Source organism: Sceloporus undulatus, chromosome 4 (genome assembly GCF_019175285.1).
Source record: "Sceloporus undulatus isolate JIND9_A2432 ecotype Alabama chromosome 4, SceUnd_v1.1, whole genome shotgun sequence".
In the NCBI taxonomy this organism is placed as follows: domain Eukaryota; kingdom Metazoa; phylum Chordata; class Lepidosauria; order Squamata; family Phrynosomatidae; genus Sceloporus; species Sceloporus undulatus.
Genome location: NC_056525.1, coordinates 243,461,818 through 243,485,807, shown reverse-complemented (window position 1 = coordinate 243,485,807; position 23,990 = coordinate 243,461,818). Strand labels below are relative to the sequence as shown.

General features: G+C 40.9%; 1 protein-coding gene across 3 annotated transcripts in view; it reads left to right on the top strand.

Moving 5' to 3' along the window:
- The window catches only part of TRAPPC9 (trafficking protein particle complex subunit 9), a 368,614-nt gene extending 344,907 nt beyond the window's left edge, over nt 1-23,707 (top strand). For all 3 annotated transcript variants that reach the window (XM_042464513.1, XM_042464512.1, XM_042464514.1), the window contains exons 22-23: nt 8,897-9,120; nt 20,122-23,707. In XM_042464513.1, the coding sequence (XP_042320447.1) occupies nt 8,897-9,120; nt 20,122-20,301 (404 nt within the window). In that variant the 3' untranslated portion in view covers nt 20,302-23,707. The remainder of the gene's footprint in view (nt 1-8,896; nt 9,121-20,121) is intronic.
- Nucleotides 23,708-23,990: the final 283 nt, after the last annotated feature.

Below are 23,990 nucleotides of genomic sequence, written 5' to 3'. Positions count from 1 at the left end.
GAGGGCTGCCAGAGCCAAGGAGCCTTCGCTGTAGCGAGGTCTCCTTGGCCCTGGCCGGCTCTCTCCAGGCAGGGGAGGGAGGGGGGGGGGGGGAGGAGGAGGAGGAGGGAGGAAGGAAGGAAAGAAGAAGAGGAGGGAGGAAGGAAAGAGGAAGAGGAAGGAGGAGGAGCAAGGAAGGAGGAAGAGGAGGAGGAGGGAAGGAGGAAGAGGAGGGAGGAGGAGGAAGGAAAGAAGTAGGAGGAAGAGAAGCAGGGAGGAAGAAGAGGAGGAGGGAGAAAGAAGAAGAGGAGAGAGAAAGAAAGGGGAGGGAGGAAGGAAGGAGGAGGAGTGCATTTCTGTGTATTTTCAGTGCATTTAATGCTAAAAGGTCTGCTGTAACAATGATAGTGGTGGTGGTGGTCGTGGTGATGATGATGAATGCTTGAGAGCCATGCAACTACTGTTTCTGAAGCTGAGAAAGTGTCACCTTCCAAAGTGTGTTTTGGGTGCTTTTAATGCTAACAAGTCTCCCTTGCTTTGACAATGATAGTGTGATGATGGTGATGATGATGAGTGAGCTTGAGAGGCAAGCAACTAATGTTTCTGAAGCCGAGAGAGTGTCACCTTCCAAAGTGTGAAATGCACAAATGTGCTGTTGTGTGTGTTTTGGAATGCACGTTGGGGGTGTTTGTCCAGAAAGGGACTGAGGAGGAAAGGGCAGGCACACGCCTCCTCCTCCTTGCGGGGCTTCGGTGGAGGCTCTGCCCCTGGAGGGTGGAAGCTCCGCCCCCAGCATGCAGCCCCACCCCCGGAGGGTGGAAGCTCCACCCCTCGGCTTCAGCCCCCCCAACGTGTCTGAGGGACAGCAACCCAGCCCCCGGCTCCAAAAGGTTGCCTACCCCTGCATTATACATTGGTCTGAGCCCAGCTTTTTATTTACCCAAAGCCCTTTTGCAGCCTTCGTTTGGGTTGACTAAATTCCTCTGTTTGAATACTGACTGTGGGTGCCCTCTTGGGAACAAGAATCTTAAGAAAGATGCTACATTGGGATTTACCTCAGATTATTGTGAGAACGAACAGGCCCAAATTAGTAGGGTAGTAGCAGATCAGGAGCTGGTTTTTCACAGTTGCAAATCTGGGATTTACACCTGTGCTCCTGGGATTCTTAGTTCTGTCTAAATTCTCATAAAGTTCTAAAACTGTAAGCCTCCTGCCCCTGAGGCTTTCTTTAATATTCCTAAATGTTTTGACATATGTGTGTCCTTCCTCCTTTTGTCTTCTTTCCACCTTTTGTCATCTCTGTGCTCCAACAAAGGCATCTGGCACCTTAAACAGAGTACTTGGCACATCCTTACAGAAAAGTGCAGTCAAGTTCCAACAGGTGCTAGCTGCTTACTCTCCCTTCTATTAGAACATAATTTGGGGTGGTTTTTCCCTTCATTCCTTGTCTAAATTTGAAAGAAAACAACTTGACACTAATTCAATTTAAAAAATGTTTATCATGCATGGGAAAGTTGCCAGAATCTAGGCGGCTAAAAAGGATTATGGAAGCAATGGACTGTTCTGCAAATTAGTATTAGTTTCTGGCTATTATGTGCAGTAAAAAGATGCTTCTCATTCTTGTGTTCCTTATGCATGCAGCATTTACAGCCACCCTTGTTTCTCTCTTGAATGGTTGTTTCTTAAAAAGAAAAGAAAATAAAGTTGTATTGGCTTCCGCTTCTTTTACTCTAACTGTGAAGGCACCAGGCTTTCAACATTTTTTTTAAATCTAAGCTCTTATCAGGGCTGGCCTTATTCAGTGTCAAGAGTTTCATATGCAACTGTCCTGCCATGGTATACCGGGAAGGTTAGATTATGTAGTAGTAAAAGTGTATTGCAGTGACATGATGATTTCAGCCACAAGTGGTGAGATTTCTCTGGGAAGGTGGCAGGTATGAGTTAAGCCTGTTTGAGGTCATTACTGTGAGAAGCACCTAGCTGAAAGAACTAAGAACAAGAAGGGAAAATGTGTTCAGAAATTATATGAGAATAGAGCCTACCATGAATTTGAAATGTTGCATAGTTTAACTAAGCAATGGTAACACTTACTGTTTAGTTCTGACCATGAACCTCTCTGGATTGGATCTATAGTTACCGAACAAAGGTTTGCCAAGTTTTCATTAGTGACGCCTGACTTTCTGAACTTGGTTTCCAGTTGCACTTGGCATTCAGATACAAATTGTCTTCAAGCCTAGCTTTCTTATTGCAGACTTTAGTCTGCTTGGAGTATGTCACCATGTCTGGTGTTGCCATTAAATTTATTTTGCTGTCGTTTGGTAAAGGGGCTATTTGGACTACTGTTTTTCCCTTTGTAATCTCACTCAGCTTTTTTATTTGTTGCTTGCTCCAAGGATTTCTTGTGACCTCCTGAATATCCAGATTTACACATCAGTCTGGCCTCTAGCCCATGGCATTCCCTTGCTGGTTCTTAAAATGCTCAAAAGTAAAATCACTAAAACCACTTAAAAAGTACTAGTAAGAAGGAAAAAACTGATGTACACTTTTAGAGAATGTGTATAGTGTGTAATTCAGGAGAACATCCGTTATCCATTAGCAATTAAAGACACCACTTATTGTCTAGATGTTGTCTCCTTTCATCTCTAGAAACAGGGTTTTCTATCCAGCTTAAATGCTAGTTAAAGGTAGAATGGAATTTATGTGAGACACATGCAGCAGATTTACTTGACTGTCATGAAAACACCAATTGGCACTTGCAGGATGAGTTTGGCGGAAGCACTGAGTGGGGTCCCCTCCCTGAATCTGTCTTGTTTGGATTTATCTGTCTAATATTGGCCTTTTCCAAGATGGAAGAACAGGGATGTTAAAGCCTCACTTTGCAAATCATAAAGAGAATACAAAAAGGAAACCATTTATGCAGAAACATGCAAATTAGGATCAAAGGGCACAAGAGCAATTTGTGGGTTCCTTAACACATTCCACAACACAGTTCAAAACAGATTTAGAAGCCTTGAAAAGCAACCCAGGAGCCAAAAGCGCTTCTATCAAACATGCATAGTCAAGAGGCTGTCAGGAATTGCTTCAGATTGCAAACAGAGTACACAGGAGAAACAAGGTACTTGCCTAAAGTCAATACAAGAAACTCACTTTGCATTATACACTGCATTAATTTGCAATGGGATAGTATTTTTCCTCACCTTAAATCTTTCCCCAGATGTTTTGAAAATCACAGAAGATATGAACTTAGTCATCCGACTTCTTTTCTAAAATATTTTCAATCCTTGGCTGTAAGAATTTTTCTCCATGTTCTGTTCCAAATCCAGAATGAGTTTTAAACAAAGACAAAAAAGGAAACACGATGAGGAAAGTTTTCAAACATTTTCTAGTTCAGTGGCTAGCAAGTAAAATCACATCCAGATTTAGTGTCATTCTAGGTTTTAGTGGCTTCTCTCCCATCTCTCTTTGCAAGTGAAAATAATTTTAATGAAACACCTGCTTTTAAACACTTTTCTCACCTTTTCTCCCCATCTAATCTCATCTGAAAAGTATTCAGTCATACCTGTTACTTAGCTGTTACTAATGGTCTTTTTTTTTTTTTGCACAGCTGCATTACAAATTGCAATATATTAGTACAGTGGCACTACCAATCTTTTAGAATACCATATAGGCACAGTACTGGAACTGAGTAAGGAAAGTGTCTTTTACTGAAGAGGTGGGGTAAGCAGCATTCCTTTCCCCAGTTTAGCTACAATTTGCCAATAAAGGTAAATACCTTAATCTTTAGGATCAGAAGGGACTATTTCAGATTTTGAGACACAGATTCTTAGTCCAAGGCCTTTTGGCCAAAAGCTCACCCTTAATAACTATGCAAGATTAAATTCAGGACATGCATTACCTGGTGGAGCCAACTAAATATCTATTTCATTGGAGCATTCTGTTTCCAGAAGTGTCCAATAGCCCACCTTTGTAGCTAAAATTTCTGTTTTACTATCATGTCTGAGAGCCATGAAAAGCTCTATCCTCCACAAATTGCAATTTTTTTTAAAAAAAAAAAGAGTGACGCATAGTTTCTGCATTTCATGTGGTTCCTTTTCATGCATCATAATCACTTTAGCTGTTTTAGCAAAAACAAAATCCCCTCAACCATCCGCATTCCTGCCATAATTTAATCTTACTCATGTCAGACCAATTTAAGTATTCATATACAGTGCTTATTGAATGTGTAGAACCAGAAAGGGGTCTCAGTGTGGATGTTCCCTGGTAATAATCGCATGCCGTCTAAAGCAGGAGGGATTGAAATACATTTCCTCTTTCCAAATGGCAACCCATTTCAGCCTGCAGGCCATGGTACATGCTTTGTGTGAGTCATGCATTTTATTGTATGCAGCTGCTCAGAGATGTGGGAGGGTGATGCTACACAAATAATCCCCCAACAAGAGGTAATTTGGCTCATTTTTTGTTCTCCCCTGGCCAACTTGTCTTTCTATGGGAGCTGTAAATGTTTCAGCAATGCTCAGCTTAGTCTCTTATCATCTTCTGAAACAGAAATGATCTTTGCAACAACCTCAACAAAATCGGAATCAAAGCAAAATGAGGGTAGCACTCACCACTTGGCTGTGATGCTAGAGATTTGGAACTACCATACATTAGCACCAATAATGACTTTATATGCCATCTGTGTTAACAAGTGAAATCCTCGGCAATGGTCTATGGATCTGATTCGGTTTCCCCTCTTTGTGGTTGAAATAAACAGGGCCAAATGGTGAAATGGACCATTGCTATGGCAGGAAGGGAATGAAGCTTTGAAATATTTTCTTTGTTCTTATGTGACCATCTTGGAAAGTGCCTGACCATAATATATTCTTTCACCCACACTTGGTTGGGGAAACATTCATCGATCATTTGGCAGAGATGATTGCCTGTACACTTCTTTAGGCTGTAACTACTGTTGCTGAGTTCAGGAAACAATTACCATAGTCTCTCAACTCATAACACATCCTAAATGAATGTGAGGCTAATTGACTGTGAGATATATGGCATAAATAAACCTGATTTGAGGTTGCTGTCTTCTGACCTTTCAGGTTTTAATTGGATGTGGAGGAGGGACACTTCAGATTATTGCATGAAAAGGTGCATTGTGTGCCCACAGAATAAAGGGGAAATTAAGTTAAAGTTCCTCTTTGTTCTTTATTGTTGGAATAGACCTTGTGTGGTTCAACAGAGTGGCCAGCTTTTCAGAGATGAATTAAAAACCCACTTGAAATTCTGAATACCTATTGAAATATCTGGCCATATGTGTGATGGGAAGAAAAGACATGAGGTTTTACTAAATGAAAGACTTTTCCTTCTGCAGAGTCCTGTCAAACATAGTTAGAAATTCATTGGGCAGAAGAAAGGAGAGAACCCTACTTTCTGACCAACAAGACTGAAGGCTTTTTGTTCAGAAATCACATAACCATGATATTGGCAGTCTGTGAAAGATTCAGTGTGTGATCTCTTATTACCCATGCTGAATGTACCCAGCAAGAATAGAAAATTTGGTTTTTCCACTGTCTTGCAACAGAGAAGATGGAGACATCTTGAATCCAATGTATAGATGAAGGTTTCATATGAATCCCCGTTGAGAGATAACTTTAAAAAAATCCATCTAGGGATTTGAAAGTGGTATGGATCTGTTTTGCCTGTTTTATTTATGGGAAAACGTATGAGACTCAAAGATTAATATGAATGTGTTGGGCTAATTGGCTGTGAAATATTCTCAGGCAGCAGTGAGAGAGAGTGTCAGTGAGTGAGTGTGTGACTATAATGTTGATAGCATTAGGTTTCTCTGCAAACCAACCTAAAAATACCTGCGTTGTGATGGTGAACAAAGAAAGGAATTGAAAAGTTGATCCTCTGATCTGATTTTTGTTATTGTTTTTAAAGATATTAAAATGTCTGATTCTCATGTTATATTTATATTATTCCTTTTCTTCTGGTATTGCATCAGAGCTCAGTTGATGAGATTCTGAAAGGTGTTATGTACTTGGTCTCAATGGCTGACAGCCAAACATAAGATAAAGTGAAGGGTACAGATTCCAATATTGACTGTGTTGGCAATAGCTAGATGTGGCTTCTTCTTCCATAGATTGTTTATCCTTTTAGAATTCACTGTTGTTTTGTGATGGATACTGTATTCTTCAGGTTTAAGAGCAAACACATTAGTTCATCTACAATATCGATAGACTATCAGCAAGAAGCAGCTCATTATTTTATTAAAATATGCTCCAGCATGTTCCCAACATCTATAATTGGAAATACTACCTGGATTGTGGTTGTTTATGTTTATCTCAGATGTACTTCTCTTATTTCTTCAGTGAGGCGTCTGTGAAAGTAAAACGTAATATTGTCTTAGGGCCTGAAAAAATATCCAAAAATATTTTTTAAAATGGTTGAAACACGATTCTTGAGTGTCAAGGAACCCTGACTAGAAAAATCCTGGATTGGCAAAAGTCTTCACAGTTTGGGACTTATTCTATGCAAAATGTGCACGTGGTTGTTTTTCACAGAAAACAACATTCCCTGTGTAGAAATATTATTGTCTTTGCAGAAAACAATGTTTCCTGTGGGAAAACAAGCCATTATTGGGGCCTTAGTTGATGCAAATTTTGCATTTTGGGGGTATTGAAAAACAGCATCTTCTACACAGTATTTTTGCATATAAACTTTATTTTCTGTACAGAAAATGACTTTTGCTGTGCACAAGATGCTGTTTTCTGTTTTAAAATGCCACATATGAATTGTGCACAGAATAAGTCTCAAAATGTACAGGTTTTGAAAATTTCATCACAACAGGAAGGAAATTGCTCAGACTATTCATTGTTTCCTTGGAGAAGAAAATTAGCAAAGAATTGCATCCCTGTGTTGTCCTTGTATTCTTAGACCAGCAGGAACCAAGGTAATGTGACTCTCACATTACTAACATGTCTTTACTGAGACTTTCTTTAGGGATTAATGCAACATGCAAGAGAGTTGTATCGTCTTTTTTCAGTCCAACAGCTGTCTCTCTTTTGGCAAATGAAGTGACATCATGGAGTCTTCTGCAGCATTTGCAGAGGCCTCTGGGAATCAAGTTTAGGCTTCCCTGTGAATGTTGCAGTGAGGTCCTTCTCTCTTCATGGATTGGGTTCATTGGGTACCCCTTTCTGCAGCTTGGACAGGAGGAGCTAATGGTGGCATCACAAGAGGAGTAACACCACTATTTTAACAATGATAACCACTAGATCTCTTTATCTATTGTAAAAATATGTTGTATTTCTGTAAAAGTGTACATTTTCTGTGTAATTAGTTTCCATGTTCTGGAAGAGGATTTTTCAGCCTATTCCGGATGTGATTGTACTCAAACGTTTTGTCGTGGTTGTCTAAGAGTGACCATTGATTTCGCTCTGTCAGTGGAAATTCAGATAGCCTCTGTGGCAAGGATTCCATTCTATACTGATCAGGCCTTCAGAAGAATTTTATTTTGGTATATTCATGAAAGCTCTACTGAAGCTAAAGCAAATCCCAAAATATAACGTCTTAAATAAACACAACTGGAGTTTTAAAACTGTCAAAACCAGAGGAAGAGCTGAAGTCATGACTACAGTATTATTATGCAAAGGAATATTGTAGCACCTTCGAGACTGAGAGAAAGAAATTTGTAGCATAAACTTTCTTAGACTGAGGTTACATCTGCACTGCAGAGATAATCCAGATTGATGCCACTATAACTGCCCTGGCTCGATGCTGTGTAATTCTGTGTAGTTTTGTGAGACATTTAGCCTTCTGTGTCCGAGAGCTCTAATGCCACAACAAACTACCATTTCCCAAATTTCATAGCATTAAACCACATCAGTTAAAGTGGTGTCAACCTGGATTATTTCTGCAGTGTGGATGCAGCCTGAGTCTTCGTCATCAGATGCATCTGATGAAGTAGACTTGGTCTATGAAAGCTCATGCTACAAACTTCTTTCTCTCAGTCTCAGATGTTCTACGTTCCCTTTGCATTTCGATCCAGACTAACACAACTATGTCTTTGAATTCTACAACATTGTTAGATAGCTAAAGCATTAGCACTGTGTTAGGCATGATGGTGCCCATCAGGAATCACTTAGAATATATGGCAAGTATGGCAAAAGACAATTTCTTTAAGGAACCAGCTTCCTCATGAAAGCTCTGTGTTCCTCTTCACATTGCTCTTTACCAAAAGACTTGTTAACGCATTGCACACGACCTAAGGATGACTATGTTGTGTTTCTGCTTTTCTTCCTTTCACCCTTCAAATTGCTTCTGAAACTTGTTTTCTATATTATTTTTACACATGTACAGATACTCCAATTTTCATGCCATAACAGCAACAAAGAAACCATAAGTATTTGCTGTCTTTCATTTTTGTCTGTCTTATCTTCCCTTTCTCTTTTCTATCTCTGGACTGTAAGAATTTATTTGGTTTCTCCTTGAAGGAACCCCCCCCCCCAATCTTTTTAGCTTTGTAAGTCTTCATATGTATTCATGGGACAGATAAATAAAGCTTTTATAAACAGCTTCTTATCATGGCCATTTTTTGTATGTTTCCAACTCATTAAGCTTCTCCTTATAGAGCCATAGCAGTAGAAAAAATATTTTATGGCTTCTCAGCCCATAGCGACTCTAGTACTTTTCTCTCTTAAGTTGCCTATACCCGGAAAAAAAAGTAACATAATAATGATGCAACATGATCTAGATTGTATAACAGTGAAGATCACAAAACACAATATCAGCTCAAAATGTAAATATATGTAATTTTGTTACGTAGATGTTTAGTTTCAAGTGCTTTATTTTGGTGCTGTGAAACTATTTAAGATTCCAAGTCCCTGAAGTCTAAACCATTTACCCCATCCTTTTGGTCTTTATGTTACAGATGTCTTGGTGGAAGGAAAGCTCTGTGACTGTGACATTGTTGCGGATTGCACAGTTGGAGACCCCGTGAAGCTGGAAGTGAAGCTAACAAACTGGAGCAAGCACAGTGTTGGTCCATTCTCTCTCACTATCATCCCTTATCAAGATTACCAAAATGGGGTCCACAACTATGACCTCCAAGGCGGTATCACTTTTGTCGGATCCAACACTTTTTATATTGATACGGTAAGTCCATCTTTGAGTTATACAGTGCGCCTGCATCATACACGGGCACACTATACTGAAAGCCGCACAATGGTAGAGACAATGGCATATGTGCCCATGGTGCATGTGTCACACCGCGCCATGTGCACAAGCCCCATTTTTTCAACCAGGCTTGAGCATAAGCAGTATTTGCCTTATGAGGGGGGTCCGGAATGGATCCCCCATGTAAGGAAAGGGCGCCTTGTATTCTGTTTTGCAACATGCATGTAAATAAATAATAAATAATGTAAAGCAATGAAGTACCTGTGCCATTTAATGTCTTTTTTCCAGTGCCTGTTATGAAATAATGACCAAGGAGAGTCTACATAAATTCAACCTTGGTAATGAGGAAATCGAAATAGTTAAAAGATTGTGAAGTTGTAGGCTTTCACGGCCGGCATCCATAGTTTTTTGTGGGTTTTTTGGGCTCTGTGGCTGTGTTCTGGGAGAGTTCATTCCTGACGTTTCACCAGCATGGAAGTGAGTGGGGTATATATGCTGTGTGAGCCTTGGCTGAGATGAAGTGATTTATATGTTAATCTCTGTGTTCATCTGTTGTTGAATGGCAGGCCTCTTCATTTGAACTAGCTGGGTCTTGATTTTGGTATTTTCCAGGACTGGTAGCCAAACTTTGGCCCCATACAGACAGGCCAAAATAAAGCTGCTTCAGGTCACTTTGAGGTATGCTGTTTAAATGATGCATGCATCCTAAGGACTGGAGCGTGACTTTGGCATGGCATCTGGACTCTTAGGACGTGTGCATCATTTAAACAGCATACCTCCAAAGTGACTCGAAGCAGCTTTATTTTGGCCTGTCTGTATAGGCCCTTTGTTTACTTTAGGGTTTCTTCTTTCCCATTTAAGTTGTCTAGGTGTTTGTGGATTTCAATGGCTTCTCTGTGCATTCAGTAGCCAGCATGGTACTAGTCCCTGACAATTTAGGAAAAAATGACTAGTGCTCTCTTATCAAATAGCCTGAGAAACACTAATAGCACAGTGTCATATCATTGGTATTTCTGTTCCTGGATTCTCTTTTTCAGTTCTTTTTATGGGAATGAGTCCATTATGTCTGCTTGACATTGTGGAGCACTGGAGGAAATTTTGCCTGACGGATTACCTTCTGTTGGCAAAAAAATGGCGCCCATCAGGACTGGAACCGAACAGGTGCGCGCCAGGGGACGGAACGGGGCCTCTTGGAGGACTGAATTGTGTGCGATAAACTCTGTTTTCTGCAGAGCGCGCGTGCACATGAGCGTCCTCCTTCCGTCCCCAGAACATTGAAAATTGTGTGTGCAACAAGGTCCTTAGGATGCATTCACACTGTTGCAATAGTCTGGTTTGACACCACTTTAACGGAGCCATGGCAGTTAAACCCGATTATCACAGCAGTGTGTATGCATCCCTAGACTCCTTAAAGAGTCTAAGCAAAAATTCAAAGTAAGAAGGAGCGAGCCACGTGTTACATTTCTTAAAATGTTTCCACAGGAACTTTCAGGGATCACTTAAATCTAAATTTTATGTGCAGTCACGCACATAGGACTTGCAGTGGTTCATCGTATGCATCGTCATAGCCAATCCAGTGTTGGTATGAGGAAAGACTATGCATAATACTCCATACTAGTGTAGAATGAGGCATGCACAGTCAACAAGGATAACCAAATTTTGCAGAGTATTATTAGGCTAACATCTTGAGAGTTTTCAGGGGTAACTGTGTTGTCCATTTAACAAATGCAAACAAAAATCCATCAGCGATACCTTTATTGGCCAACTGAAATGCACAATATACTTGTTGCAAGCTTTTGTAGTTCCATGAGCTTCTTCATCAGGCAAGATGTTACAAACCAAACAGGAGGGGGGAAATGGCGATGTTAGCCAGATGCCTACATGTTGTTTCAGTCCTAAGTAAAGCTTTGCCTAGTACTTCTTACTAAAGCCAGTGTGGGTTAGTTGTTTGACTGTGGGACTGGGAGACCAAAGTTTGAATCCTGGCTCAACCATGGAAGCCCACTCAGTGGCCTTGGGCAATTCATGCTCTCTTAGCCTTAGATGACGGTAAACCCCCTTTGAACAAATCTTGCCAAGAAAACCCCACTACATGGTCACTATAAGTCAGAATTGACTTGAAGGCACATAATACCATGGGGTAGATGCTCCCTAGTTTCCCATCTGTCAGCTTCTTCAGGCTGCAGACTTCATGGCTAAATCACTTCTCTTTCTATTCCTCTTTTTTCATATCAAAATCAAAGCTTTGAAACCATTTCTTTCCCTCTCCTCTGAAAAGCCACTTTTAACTTGATTGATATTCGCTTTGCCTAATAATCCTTTCACTTTGCACTAATATTGCCTCTTCAGTAATTTATTAGACTAGGCCTGATTCTTGCCAATTTAACAAGCAAACAGTGAGATGTCTTCATGGCTTTCAACATGCCTGTAACAACCTGTATCTCATCTTTTACTATATCCCACATTCACGATTGTTGTTTTCCAAATTACCTGCCTCAATATAATGAACAATAAAGGTACATTTTAGCATTGCTTCAGTAATTAGTTTGATTCACAGAAAGGCAAGTGGAATTGTGACAAAATGTGGCAATGATCTCTCTTCCCCCCTTCATCCCATTTAAGATTGCAGGGCAAGAAGTCCCTCCCCACAACCTATTTCTGTGCCTCTTTTGCAAATGCTTACCTGGGGTATGCAGAGATAATGACTTTAACTGACCCTGTTTCACTTCCAGTTTCTATGTATAATTGTGAAAGCTGGACAGTGAAGAAAGCTGACAGGAAGAAAATTAATGCATTTGAAAAATGGTAGAAGAAACATCTACAGATCCCACAGATTGTTAAAAATACAAATGAATGGGTCTTAGAGCAAATCAACCCTGAACTCCCAGTAGATGCTAAACTCAGGCTGTTGTACTTTGGACATATCATGCGACACCATGACTTATTGGAAAAGGCTATCATGCTTGATAAAGTGGAAGGCAGTAGGAAAAGAGGAAGACCACGCTATGGATAGATTGAGTCAATCAAGTAGCCGTGCTCCCGAATTTGTAAGACCTGAGCCGGGCAGTGGTTGACAAGGGATATTGGAGGTTTCCCATTCACTGGGTCATCATGAGCAAAGTTGATTTTGCAGAAGATAACACGTTCCAATGGCATAGGCACTGAAAAGAGTCTTGCAAGCAGTGTTTCTAATCACCATTGAAGATATTCTCCACCATCCCCGGATTGGTTCCCTGGAATTCCCCTAAATTCCCCGGAAGAGGGTGAGACCTCCGGGTCGGGGTCAGGACTTTTGGGGTGGGGGCAGGGCTTCTGGGTCAGGGGGGCACAAGGCACTATGGGAAGGCCCCCCCGACCTGGAAGTCCCACCCTGGGATAGGAGATAGGTTTGGGTAGGAAAGGTATGTTTGAGTGGGAACGGGATGTATTTTGGGTGGGAAGGTATGTTTGGCTGGGAAGGTTGGATTTCCTGGAATCTCCCCAGAAATTTGGCAAACACGGAAATAAAACGAAAAGGTTTTTAATCCCCCTGTTTCTGGGGAATTCCCCGGAAATTGGCAACCCTGCTTGCAAGATGTTGCAGCTGATCTTCCTCCTTAAAAGAAACTCTGGGTGCTGATAGGCATCCATCCACTCCTTCCCTTAAAGTGCCATCAGCTATAAGAGCTCAGATGGGCTACTTGCTTTTGTATGCATCTCTTCCTTTTCTTTTTCAAAGGATATTCTATGCTTTATGACTTTCAGAGGATAGCAAGCTCCCTCATTCCTCATTGGGTTGTTTTCTTGTTTGGGGGAGAAGGATTCTTGTCTTTTAAAAACAAGGGTCACCCAAGAATACTGGTCTCTCCCTCTTTTCCCCCCTTTGGCTCCTGCCTTGTCTGCAGTCTACCCCTTGAGCCTCATTATCATCATCTGGAATGGCAGGCAGAGTGTTCAGGGAGAGTTATTTGTAGTTTTGCCCCAGTGTAGTTTTAGCCTTAGAATCATGGAGTTTGAAGAGACCTCAAGGGCCATCTGTAGGGTAATTTAAGTTTCCTAAGGCTTCAGACTTTAGTAAGGAAACAAAAATATTGAAATATCAAAAATGTCAAAGCCAAGCTTGTTAGGGTCTAGCTTTAAATCAGCAGAGTAGCAGATATGTGCCTTTGTGTAACTCTGCTTCCCTAAGAACTGAAATTGACTCCAAAAAACAATAAACACAAGTAGCTTGTAGTTCAAACAAAAGTTTACTAATGTTTTTAATCTATGTATACATAGAAGCTATATCCTAATCTAGCTGGTAAATAGTTCAGTTAAAAAAATCTTTATCTCACCATCTTTCCAAAGAAAGTTAAGAGAGGAGGAAGATGGAAAACGTGCAGTTCAGAAGAGAATATTTGAGAGAGAATGTCTTTTAGTGCCCAAAGGGGGTGTAATCTAAGTTACATGGTTAGTTTGAATGAGAGAGAGAGAAAGAGAGAGGAGTTTTTGCATGCAGGAAATCCCTATCTATCTAAGGAGGGGGAAAGAGAATTCCAAAAGTCTTCCAACACCATCCAGTCCAGCCCCATTTTGCCATGCAGGAAGACACAATCAAAGCACTCTCACAGATGGCCATCCAGTTTCTGTTTGAAAAACGTTCTTGAAAACATGTTGGCTTTGAGTTATTATATGTGATAAATATGTGACAAATATGACAGAAGATTGGCAAACTTTTAATTCATTACCTTAAAAACTACATATATTATAGAACCTTTTATTATCTGAAACTATTATTTAAGGGCAGTTTTTCATGTTGTACCAATGCTGTAAGCGCTCAAGGGTCTTAATTATTACATGCCTCAGATCCTGTTAAGACCTGTCTTTAGAAGAGTTTAGACGTAGAACCAGTCCTTCAAAGCATTTCCATCACTTTATGTTGAAAATACACTCCTGCACTATAGAAAGGAAAAGGCAACGTCAGATGATGGACTAGGGTTACAGATCTCAAGATTTCTGGTGGATACCGAATACCTGTTCATAACCTGTGGTATAGGAATGGTGTATAGGGATTTCCATTTCCTTCCAGGGATAGTGGGACTTAAAGCAGCAGGGAAGGATTCTTTAATAGCGGTTGCTACCTAGGACCTTTGCTTGTCCAAAAATAGTTTTTTCACTGCAGAGCAGGAAGTAAGAATGGTCTGTGCAGAAGTGAGGTGGGCACACATGGTCAACTTGAGTCTACAGTTTGGCAGGCATAATCCTATCTAAGGAGAAACTATGCTTGCAAATGTCATCCTTTTCTGACTAAAGTTTTTAAAAGGTTCTAGTTTTGCATTTCCAGCAGTAGTGAATCAGAAGACTCCTTCTTGGGACTGCCAGATCTTGCTTCTGTGTTCAGAACCAAATTGAAATGGACTGGCTGTGGTTTGGCGTGACCAAAATGAAAAAAAAAAAACACCCCAAAACAAAAAACACACCAGAATCTGAACCAAAGTCTGTGGTCAATGCACATCCTTTGTTGTGATAAAAAAAATGACTTCTGGCAACAAGAGTTTATTAATTTGCTCTTGGAAATAGGATAAAACCTTTACAGTTCAGTAATGGGCAGTGTAAACGGCTAAAAGCAATATACCTTTGTTTCATTATAATGCCGAGAAGGATCAGTTATATTTGTTTGTAGTTTAGATATATATATATGAGCTCCTTAATATAAATCAAAAAGTATATAAAGCAGTAATATGAGACTGAATTATTTGGTTGCACATCTCATTGAAGGCAGCAAACTACAGTTCTAGTATCAAATCACTAGATTTCATTATTGTTTCAAATAAAATAAGAACATTCGTAGATCTTAATGTAGGTCATGGGAAAGGTCACTCAATATGTCTGAGCAGCCACCTCTCTTTCTTTCTCATATCTCCATTAAATGGACTCAATTTTATATGGTTGCAGTCTGGCTGCAGTCCTTCCTTCTAGTTCCACAACCTAGATGGGGATGGAAACTCATCTGAGCCCCAAACAATTATTGCTAACAAGGAAAAACTTTTATTTTTCGTGGGTGACATTGAGCCAATGATTATCCCTCAGACTAACCTCCCTTATAGAATTGTTAGGCTAAAATGTGTTAATATCATGTCCAGCTCATGGGGAAAGAGCTAAGGCAGAAATGCAGGTGATGGTTATGATAAATTGTGGTGGTTAATTTCATTATCATCATCACCATCTGGCTTTTATTTTCTTTTTCATATTAAATGAGCAAATGATATTTTAGCATTGCTGATGTTTATTATCCTTTTGGGTTTTTTCCTCATGGATTTAATATTTTTTTCCTGTGTTATAATGGCTTGTGGCCAATTTTGAACAAGGATTGCTCTGCCTACTGTTCTGTCTATTGAAATCCAGAAGGCTTACTCTTTGTCTGGCACTCCTCTTTCCAACTTCAAGAGTAGTTTGCCTTTGGGGCAGATGTTTCCAACCTTGATCCTCTATTTTGGGATGAGGAAATAACAATCTGTTCATCTGTAAATGGCCCAGTTGGGCAAAGAGATGTAAACAGTGGTGAATTTCAAGCATATGACTTTTCAAGGATTTTCAGGGAAAGGCAGCAGCTTGTGGCTGCAGTAAGCTAATTTTGCACTTGGGTGCCATCCAGAGAGTAATACATACTGAAGTATTGTTGACACCAGGCACAGTCTGCACTGTTTTCCTGAATTTGGATCCAGTCTTGCTGTTTGATAAACAGGTTGCAGCTGGGGCTGAACTGCCTGCTACCACTTCTGTTGGATGAATCAGCAACAACCCATCTTGGAGACTGAGAATTTGTGCTATTTTAAACACCTGTTTGACTACTGCAATGTGCTCTACATGGGGCTGCCCTTGATTATTATTCAGCAGCTGCAACATATGTAGAGTACTTGCATAGCTCTGAGAAGCTACAGGGAGGTGAGATGGAATCCAATCAGCTGCACTAGTTCCTGATGAGTGGCCATATATTTATTTTAGTTACTGTATATACTCATCTTGCTATATGAAGGCCAGCAGGGATGTAGCCGAGGGGGGGGGGATCCTGGGGTCCGGACCCCCCCTTCCATTAGAAAAATGAATGGTGTGTGCTGCTGCGCTGCTGCACCCAAGCCCCATTATAATGGTAGCACTTAGTCTGGACCCCCCCCCCCTTCCTAAAATCCTGGCTACGTCCCTGAGGCCAGCAAGGTCAAGTCAGATATGGTGATGCTCTCTCTGAGCCCTTTCTAATAAGTGATGGTGTGAAACAAGGTTGTGTTCTCGCTCCAACTCTATTTATAATCTTCTTCAACATGATGCTCCAAAAGGCTAAGGCAGATCTCGAAGAAGAAGACGGCATTTATATACGCTATCGTACTGATGGTAGCCTGTTTAAGTGAAGCTGCCTGAGGGCCCTCACTAAGACTCTAAATCAGCCTTTCTCAAATAGTGGGGCGGGCCCCCTGGGGGGGGCGCGAGGCTCTGTTATGCAGAGGTGTACTTATAACAATTTTATAGACAAATGATACTATTTACAGTCGCGCGGGGGGTGCAAAATGTTTTCTTCTTCCTAGGGGGGGCATGACAGAAAATAATTGAGAAGCACTGCTCTAAACTATCTAGTCCGTGAGCTGCTTTTTGCTGATGATGCTGCCCTCGTTGCCCATACGGAAGCAGCTCTGCAGCGCCTAACATCCTGCTTTGCAACAGCTGCAGAGCTCTTTGGACTGGAAGTCACGTCTGAAGAAAACGGAAGTTCTCTACCAGCCGGCACCCCAGGAAGAACACTACCATCCCTGTAGGCACATCTGTGCTTAGGTCCGTCCAGCAGTTCACCTACTTGGGAAGCATCATCTCCTCAGACGCCAAGATTTTGAGATCGATCACAGATTAGCAAAGGCATATAGTGCATTCGGAAGACTTCACAAAAGAGTCTGGAGTAACAAACACTTGAGGCGAAGCACAAAAATCAATGTGTATAGAGCCATTGTACTGTCTATTCTCCTTTATGGGTCTGAAACATGGGTCACCTATCGCCAACACCTACGACTCCTCGAACGTTTTCATCAGCGCTGTTTATGCACAATTCTAAATATACACTGGTCTGACAATGTGACGAATGTTGCTGTCCTCGTGCAAGCAGGGATCACCAGCATTGAGGCCATGCTATTGAGGACGCAGCTGCGCTGAGCAGGACACATTTCTAGGATGGAGGACCATCACCTCCCCAAAATAGTATACTCGCCACGGGTCAGTGTAGGAGGGGCGCCCCAAAGAAGAGATACAAGGACTCCCTGAAACAACATCTCAGGCTTGGCCAAATTGATCACCAACAATGGTCTGCCCTGGCCTTGCATCGGGAGGCATGGAGACGCACTATCTACGATGCTGTAGCCTTTTTCAAAAACTCACGCCGAACGAGTCTTGAAGAGAAAGTCAGCGCAGAAAGAACCACAACTTGGAAACATCACCCAAGGAGACTTTCTGCTGTGCTTTCTGCAGCCGGACTTGTTTATCTTGGATTGGTCTTTTTAGTCATCAACACGCTTGTAGAAAGTGCGGGATAAGTCCTTCCTGAATCTTCGTTCGTGAAGAAAAGTCAGAGATACTCATCTATAAATCTAAAAATTTATGCCCAGAAATTGACCCCACAATCCCAGGTGGGTCATTATGGTAATGCGATAGCAGCTCTTTCAGATTTCCCCATGCAGGGTAGTTGTCAAATTCCTTTCACCAACATCCAGTTTGCTACTCACAGGATAGCAAAGTGGCTAAGAGACTTTGCAGAATGGATTCCCCTCGTAAGGAGTGGACCCACTGTACCACTTTACACACACACTACATTCCATAATTAAAATTAAAAGGCCTGCCTAAATAAAAATATCTTCATCTGCCATTGGAAAGACAGGAGGGAGGGAGTAGCCACTGAGAATGCTCTGTCCCTAATCCTCACCATCCACACCTGCAAATGTGGAAGTACTGAGAGAAAGCCCTCTTCTGCAGACCATAAAGCGCACACTGGCTTATATAAGGAGATACAGGGGCTGTGCAGGCCACTCCTATCTTTGCCAGATCATGGCTGCAGCAACTGCATGCCACGGCCCTGATCTGGCCTTTCTGCAGTGCAAAGAGGAGCTGCAAAAGGGCGCTGTCATTGCTGGCGTGTCAGCTTTACAGCACTCCTTTAGTGCTGAGTCATCTAGACACAGCACCAGAGGAGCGCTGTGTAGTGCGGCGTGTGGCATCACGCTGGCCTGGGGGGGCGGAGTCAGGGCATGCGTCATGTAGATGCCAGTCTGCACAGCCCCACAGTCTTTCAGTCTGGACCAAAGCCATGTAAGGGTTTTAAAGGTCAAAAGCTGCACTTTAAATTCTGCCCAGAAATGGTCCAGTAGCCAATGCAGCTATTTCAAGAGGGGGGGGGGAGGTAACATGATTCTTGTATCCAGCCCTGGTCAACAGCCTGGTTGCAGCATTTTGGATCTGCTGAACTTTCCATACAGTTTCCAAAGACAGCTCCCCATAGAGCATGTTACAGAAGTCCAAAGGGGATGTAATCAGGGCATGTGTTGCTGTTGCCAGATCTGACTATTCAAGGAACAGCACAACTGGTGCACATCATACTTGTTGTGAGTTAAAAATACAGTTTCCATATCATTCAGCATAACTAACTAGCTGGTGTGCTGTTAAACAATTAATATTTTCCTTTAATTGGCTGGCCATCATACAGTCTATACACTCCACAAATAACCCTTTAGTTATACTGTCCCAAATGGAACATGTTTTATTGATTGTATTTGTATGCTTTTATCGGGTTGTAACCCTGCCTCAATCCACAGAGAGAGGAGGGAAAATATAAAGTTGTTGTTGTTATGTTGGATCAGCATGCTTCTTCCTCTGAATAAAATTTGCTGTTAATCTTCTTTTACATATGTGTTAGCCTCAATGTTCCCTGTGTTTTAGATAAGCAGTTGCTACATGCTTACAACAAACTCCTTTCAGAGAGCAGTTAACTATTTATTCAAGCTTTAATCAAATCATAATAATGTTGTCCTTCAGCTGGATCATCAGTCATCTGGATAACCATTTACAGCAGAAAAATACATATCTGCAATTTATAGAAACATAACATGCTATAGAGGGAAGTGGCAAAAACTAGTACTCTCCAAAATTCATCTCTTATAACAAATCATTCTGTCTAGTGTTTAAAGGAGTCTACCATATTTCTCTGACAGGCCTGCCTTCTGTCGAGACCGTCTTCTTTGCCCAGGGTTCTCTGCATTTACTGATGATGACATCCAAAGCCCTAAATGGCTTGGGACCTCAATACCTAAAGGAGTGGCTCTCTCTGTATAGCTGCTTGAGCATCGAGATCTGCCAGAAGGGCCTTCTTCTGGGTCCCACCAATGGGGGCAATATGATGGAGATGAGAGAGGACCCCATTCCTGGAAATCCCTCTAACCAACATTCTTTTTTTTTCAGTGCCAAAGATGGCTTTTTCTTCAAAGCCTTTGAAGTTTATTTCCTCAGATGCATTTGGACACCTGAGGAAGTAGACTTTAATCTACAAAAGCTCATGCTGCCAACTTCTTTCTTTCGGTTAGTCTCAAAGGTGCTAGAAGATCTTTCTACATACTGATTCTACAGACTAACACAGCTGTATCTTTGAGTTTTACATTTAACCATGTATATGTTTTTTTTCAAACTCTTCTAGCCTTTTAAAAAAGCTGTTTTGACTTGTTTGCTATGTTTTTATCTTGTTAATCTTATTTATTGATTTTGACTTGAATGTCTAAATTGCTTGTATTTTATTTGTTTACTGACTGAGATCTCACGATACAAGCATGGGATAAAAACCTTTTAATAATCAAATAAAATATTCTTTTTCCATTACATGCTAGCGAAATGCACAGCTGCAGTTTACTGATTGTCTCTCTCTCTCTCTCTCTCTCTCTCTCTCTCTCTATCTGTATCTCTTTTTCTTTCTCTTTCTCAATTCCCACTTGTCTTTTTCAGGTTAAACCAACAGAAAACTCGGTGTGCATCGGCGCTCTTCTTTTTCTCTATACGGGTGATTTCTACTTGAATATCAAATTCCATGAAGACAACTCCAGCAGGGAGCTTCCCCTCTCATGGTTCTGCCTGCCCAGCATTCACATCCGTGCTGTGAAGCCTGTGATCCAGACCAAGATGTAAATGTATCATGTAATCTTGCATTAGCCACATTCTCTGTAAGGATGACTGTAGCCTCCTCTCAATCCCAATGTGTTGCTTTGAAATCTGAGGTTTCTCCTGGTTCTCAAATACTTTCCACAGTTGGTTTATAGTAACTAACTGGACAGCTGCTTTATCTTATTTGAAGGACTTTGATTTGCTTATGCCAAGGAACTGGATTTTCTGAATTTTTAAAGTGTTTACAGAATATCATTCCTCTCTTTCTTTCCCCATAATACTTGCTGAGATTAACAACACAATTTAGCAATTAACTGTTCAGGCTTCAATCTATATATTCGCTTGTATGTCCATGCTTGCCTAGTTTGAGTATATCTGTTATTTTTCCCCCTGTACAATATGATCTGACAAGGCAGAATTTTAAAATTCTGTTCCTTCTATTTTCTCTTGAATTTTTAGGAATGTGCTAGAATCTTTATTATCTACAGCAACTGCGGGATCAGAATACAACTCTTCATCTCCAGATTCAGCTCCTCAGGATTTCATTTGGGGTTTAGACTTAGTTTTTACCATTTATTTATTGTTTAAATTTATTTAAATTTACTGGCCCAGATTTAATGTTGATGTGGCAATGCCATAATTTGATTGAGCCACCAAGATGTCAGGCTCCAGATTCTTTCTCTGCCACCGATGATCTTCTCAATGGTACATCAGAGTGAGATTGCAGCCCAGGATAGAGCAGGCAGCTAACAACATGCCAGCTGGACATTCAGTCCAACTGTACAAAATATTTGGTAGAGATTCAAGACAAGCCCCTGTGTGGCACTTTGAACCCATCGGAATTAGTTTGTGCATAACTCATAGTAAGGAACAGGAATCTCTAGCCTTTTTTGCATGCTAGGGAGAAAATCTGAAAAGAACCTCAAGCATGTGAATTTTCTCCCCCACTTGCACTTGTTTTTCACTCACCAGCCTCTTTACTAGTCAGAAAAGTTAACTAATTTAATGTAGGCATTAGCACCTGCTGATCAAGCATCACAAGACTGAACTGACGGGATAGGTTTCAAAGCAAGTGAAATTCAAATAAGTATTTCACATCCCAATTTACCTTCGCCATCATCACTTTATTTTTCATTGTAAACAAAATGGTTAAAGCATGTGTTGGACCATCACCTGCCACATAGGCTGCTTAGCATGCTTTGCACAGAATTTGTAGGATGCTATGGCTTAGTGGCCAGAGGCTAACCTTCATGTTTTCTTTGTAATCAGAATTTCACTTAGCTTGGTGTAATATACTGTGCACCTCATGGTCTTGTCTTTCATCTAGCAATTTTTGAAAAAAAACACACAAGAGTGTTGATATAAAAGCATGTACCATCCAAAGTGTTTGGCCCTACCTTTTATTTTATTTTAAGAAGACACGTTCTTTTAAAATTCTTTTCACAGATAACCTTACGTCAGCTTCAGTGTGGCCTGTGTTAGGAATCTGAAGATAATTTTACTTTGGCCTCACCATGTGCACATTTGGTCTTGAATTAATTGAAAAGGGGAATCTCACAGGTGTGGATTGGCAGTATAGCAAGGCCATTTATTTTGAGGTTTGAAAAATAGCTATGCATGCCAGTCACACAGGTGCTTGCATGAAGAACAGATTTCTCCTTGCAAAGCGTTAGGATTATTTTCTTAGTGCAATATTTGCACATCCTAAATCTTCTCTTCTGGTGTTAATAGACAAGCCTGGGAGGTCATAGGAAAGAAATCAGCAGGGAATGTGCACCTTCCTCCTCCCTTCTTTTTGCCAAGGGTAGTTAATCCCAATCCTTTCTGTCATCACAAATAGTGGAAAGCATGAGAGAATAACCCTCCCATTCCTTGACATGATTGTTTCTGGGGCTGAGAATCACAGCATCCAGCAAAAGATTAGGGCTAGGGAAAATGCCACATTTAAAACCACCTCCCAGGAGATGGCATTTCTTTTTCAGTTTACAAGTATTTTTGGCTGGGATTTTAACTTGTATCTAATTCTGAACTTGGCATAGAAGCTTGCCAAACTTTTGTCACCTGATTACCCTCTTATACCTAGGTTTACCTTGGCTTCCAAAGGTAAAGAAAGAATTAGGAATGCAAGCATTAAGGTTACCTTTTGAAAATCCATTGAAATCTTTTAGGGTGTGCATTATTTATCCTTCTCTTGAGCATTACCTAAATAGCCAGAGAATCCATTTAGTGTTTGCTTACGCTTGTTGCCAAACATTTAAGACTTTCCTGTACAAGAAAAGAAGGATGAAATGGATTGGAAAAGTAGCAACTTTCTCCATGCCACTCCACATGATGTCATAGCACCTCTTCTCTTCACAACTTCATAGCATTTTCTCTTCACAAGGGGAGATGGTCATCAAACCACCCCTTTTGCTGAACAGGAATCTGTTCAGCAAAAGGCATGCCTTGATGAAGGTCTCACCTTAGGAAGAGAACAGAAGTGCTGTGAGGGCAGGGGGAGCAGCTTGGAGAAAGCTGCTACTCTCTTGATCCATTTTGCCTTTCTTTCCTGTGCAGTAAAGTCCTTAATGGCAAGCTTACTCTTATTTGTGATAAACAGAGAAAACTAGAAATTGTACAGTATTACCTACTAATTCTAACCACTCATCCTAACAACCGGTAACATTTCCACAATAGGAAAATGCTTCTGCATTGTCTTTCCCTCTTTGTTCCTGAACTCCTGCAATCATGACTGAGAAAACAGAATGTCAAGGCTGCATAAAAAGTGTGTTTTCCTTCTACCTTGCAGTCCATTTGGCTGCTTCTCTCCAGAAGCCTCTGCCTGCTAATAGATACTGCTCTGTGCAAGGTGACCTTTGAAGTCGGTTCCATTATAGAAATGTAACAGCTAACCTTCCTCTTGTTAACTTTAGTGATTATCTGCTTTGGCACTCCCTCAGTTAGCTGCCTTGCTTGCACGCTTGCACCTGACTTAGAGAGAAAAAGTCAGTGGTTCCGACAGTTTTGGAATCCAGAAGATGGTGAGTTTCTAGGGAGAAGTGGTTTTCCTGTTGTGTTGCCCTTTGTTTCACAGAGGCATATTTCAAAGGAAGCTGCTGTAACTCCATAACTGCTTAAATGTGGAGTCTTAATTATAATATAGTTCCACTGAAGTTGCTGTCAGAAATTGTCCTTGCAAGAATTTCTGTGCAGATTTTTCTCCCATTTTTAAAAATGCAGGCAGATAGGTTCCCCTTTCCAGTTTGATCGGTAATGAGCCAATGTTGACTTGTAAATTCAGTCTGCCCTACTTGGATAAGTTTAAGATATTAGTTGAATAAAAGCTTGTTAGAGCTAAATTTGGTAAGTTTTATGTATATACTGGAGAATTTCAAGTCGTATGTCAATTGAACTTGCCAAATAAATACTGAGCTTTTGTTGTATAACTATCTGCTTGACTCCACTGTGCATGTTTCTGTTGTGGGTTTAACTGCTTGAATTTACTTGACCTCCATGCTACTGATGTAACACAAAGACCTGTGGAAACTTTTCAAAATGTCCCTTGGTCTGGAATTCAATATTACATTAGAAGCTATGCTGCTTAAAATAAAGATAGAGCAATGGACCCACAATGTTCCCTCTAGTTCCTTTTTTAAAAAATCGCCAGTGTGCCCGCAACTACATGTGCTTACATGCTTGTTTTTAAATAGCTTTTCTTCTCCAAAATTTTTACT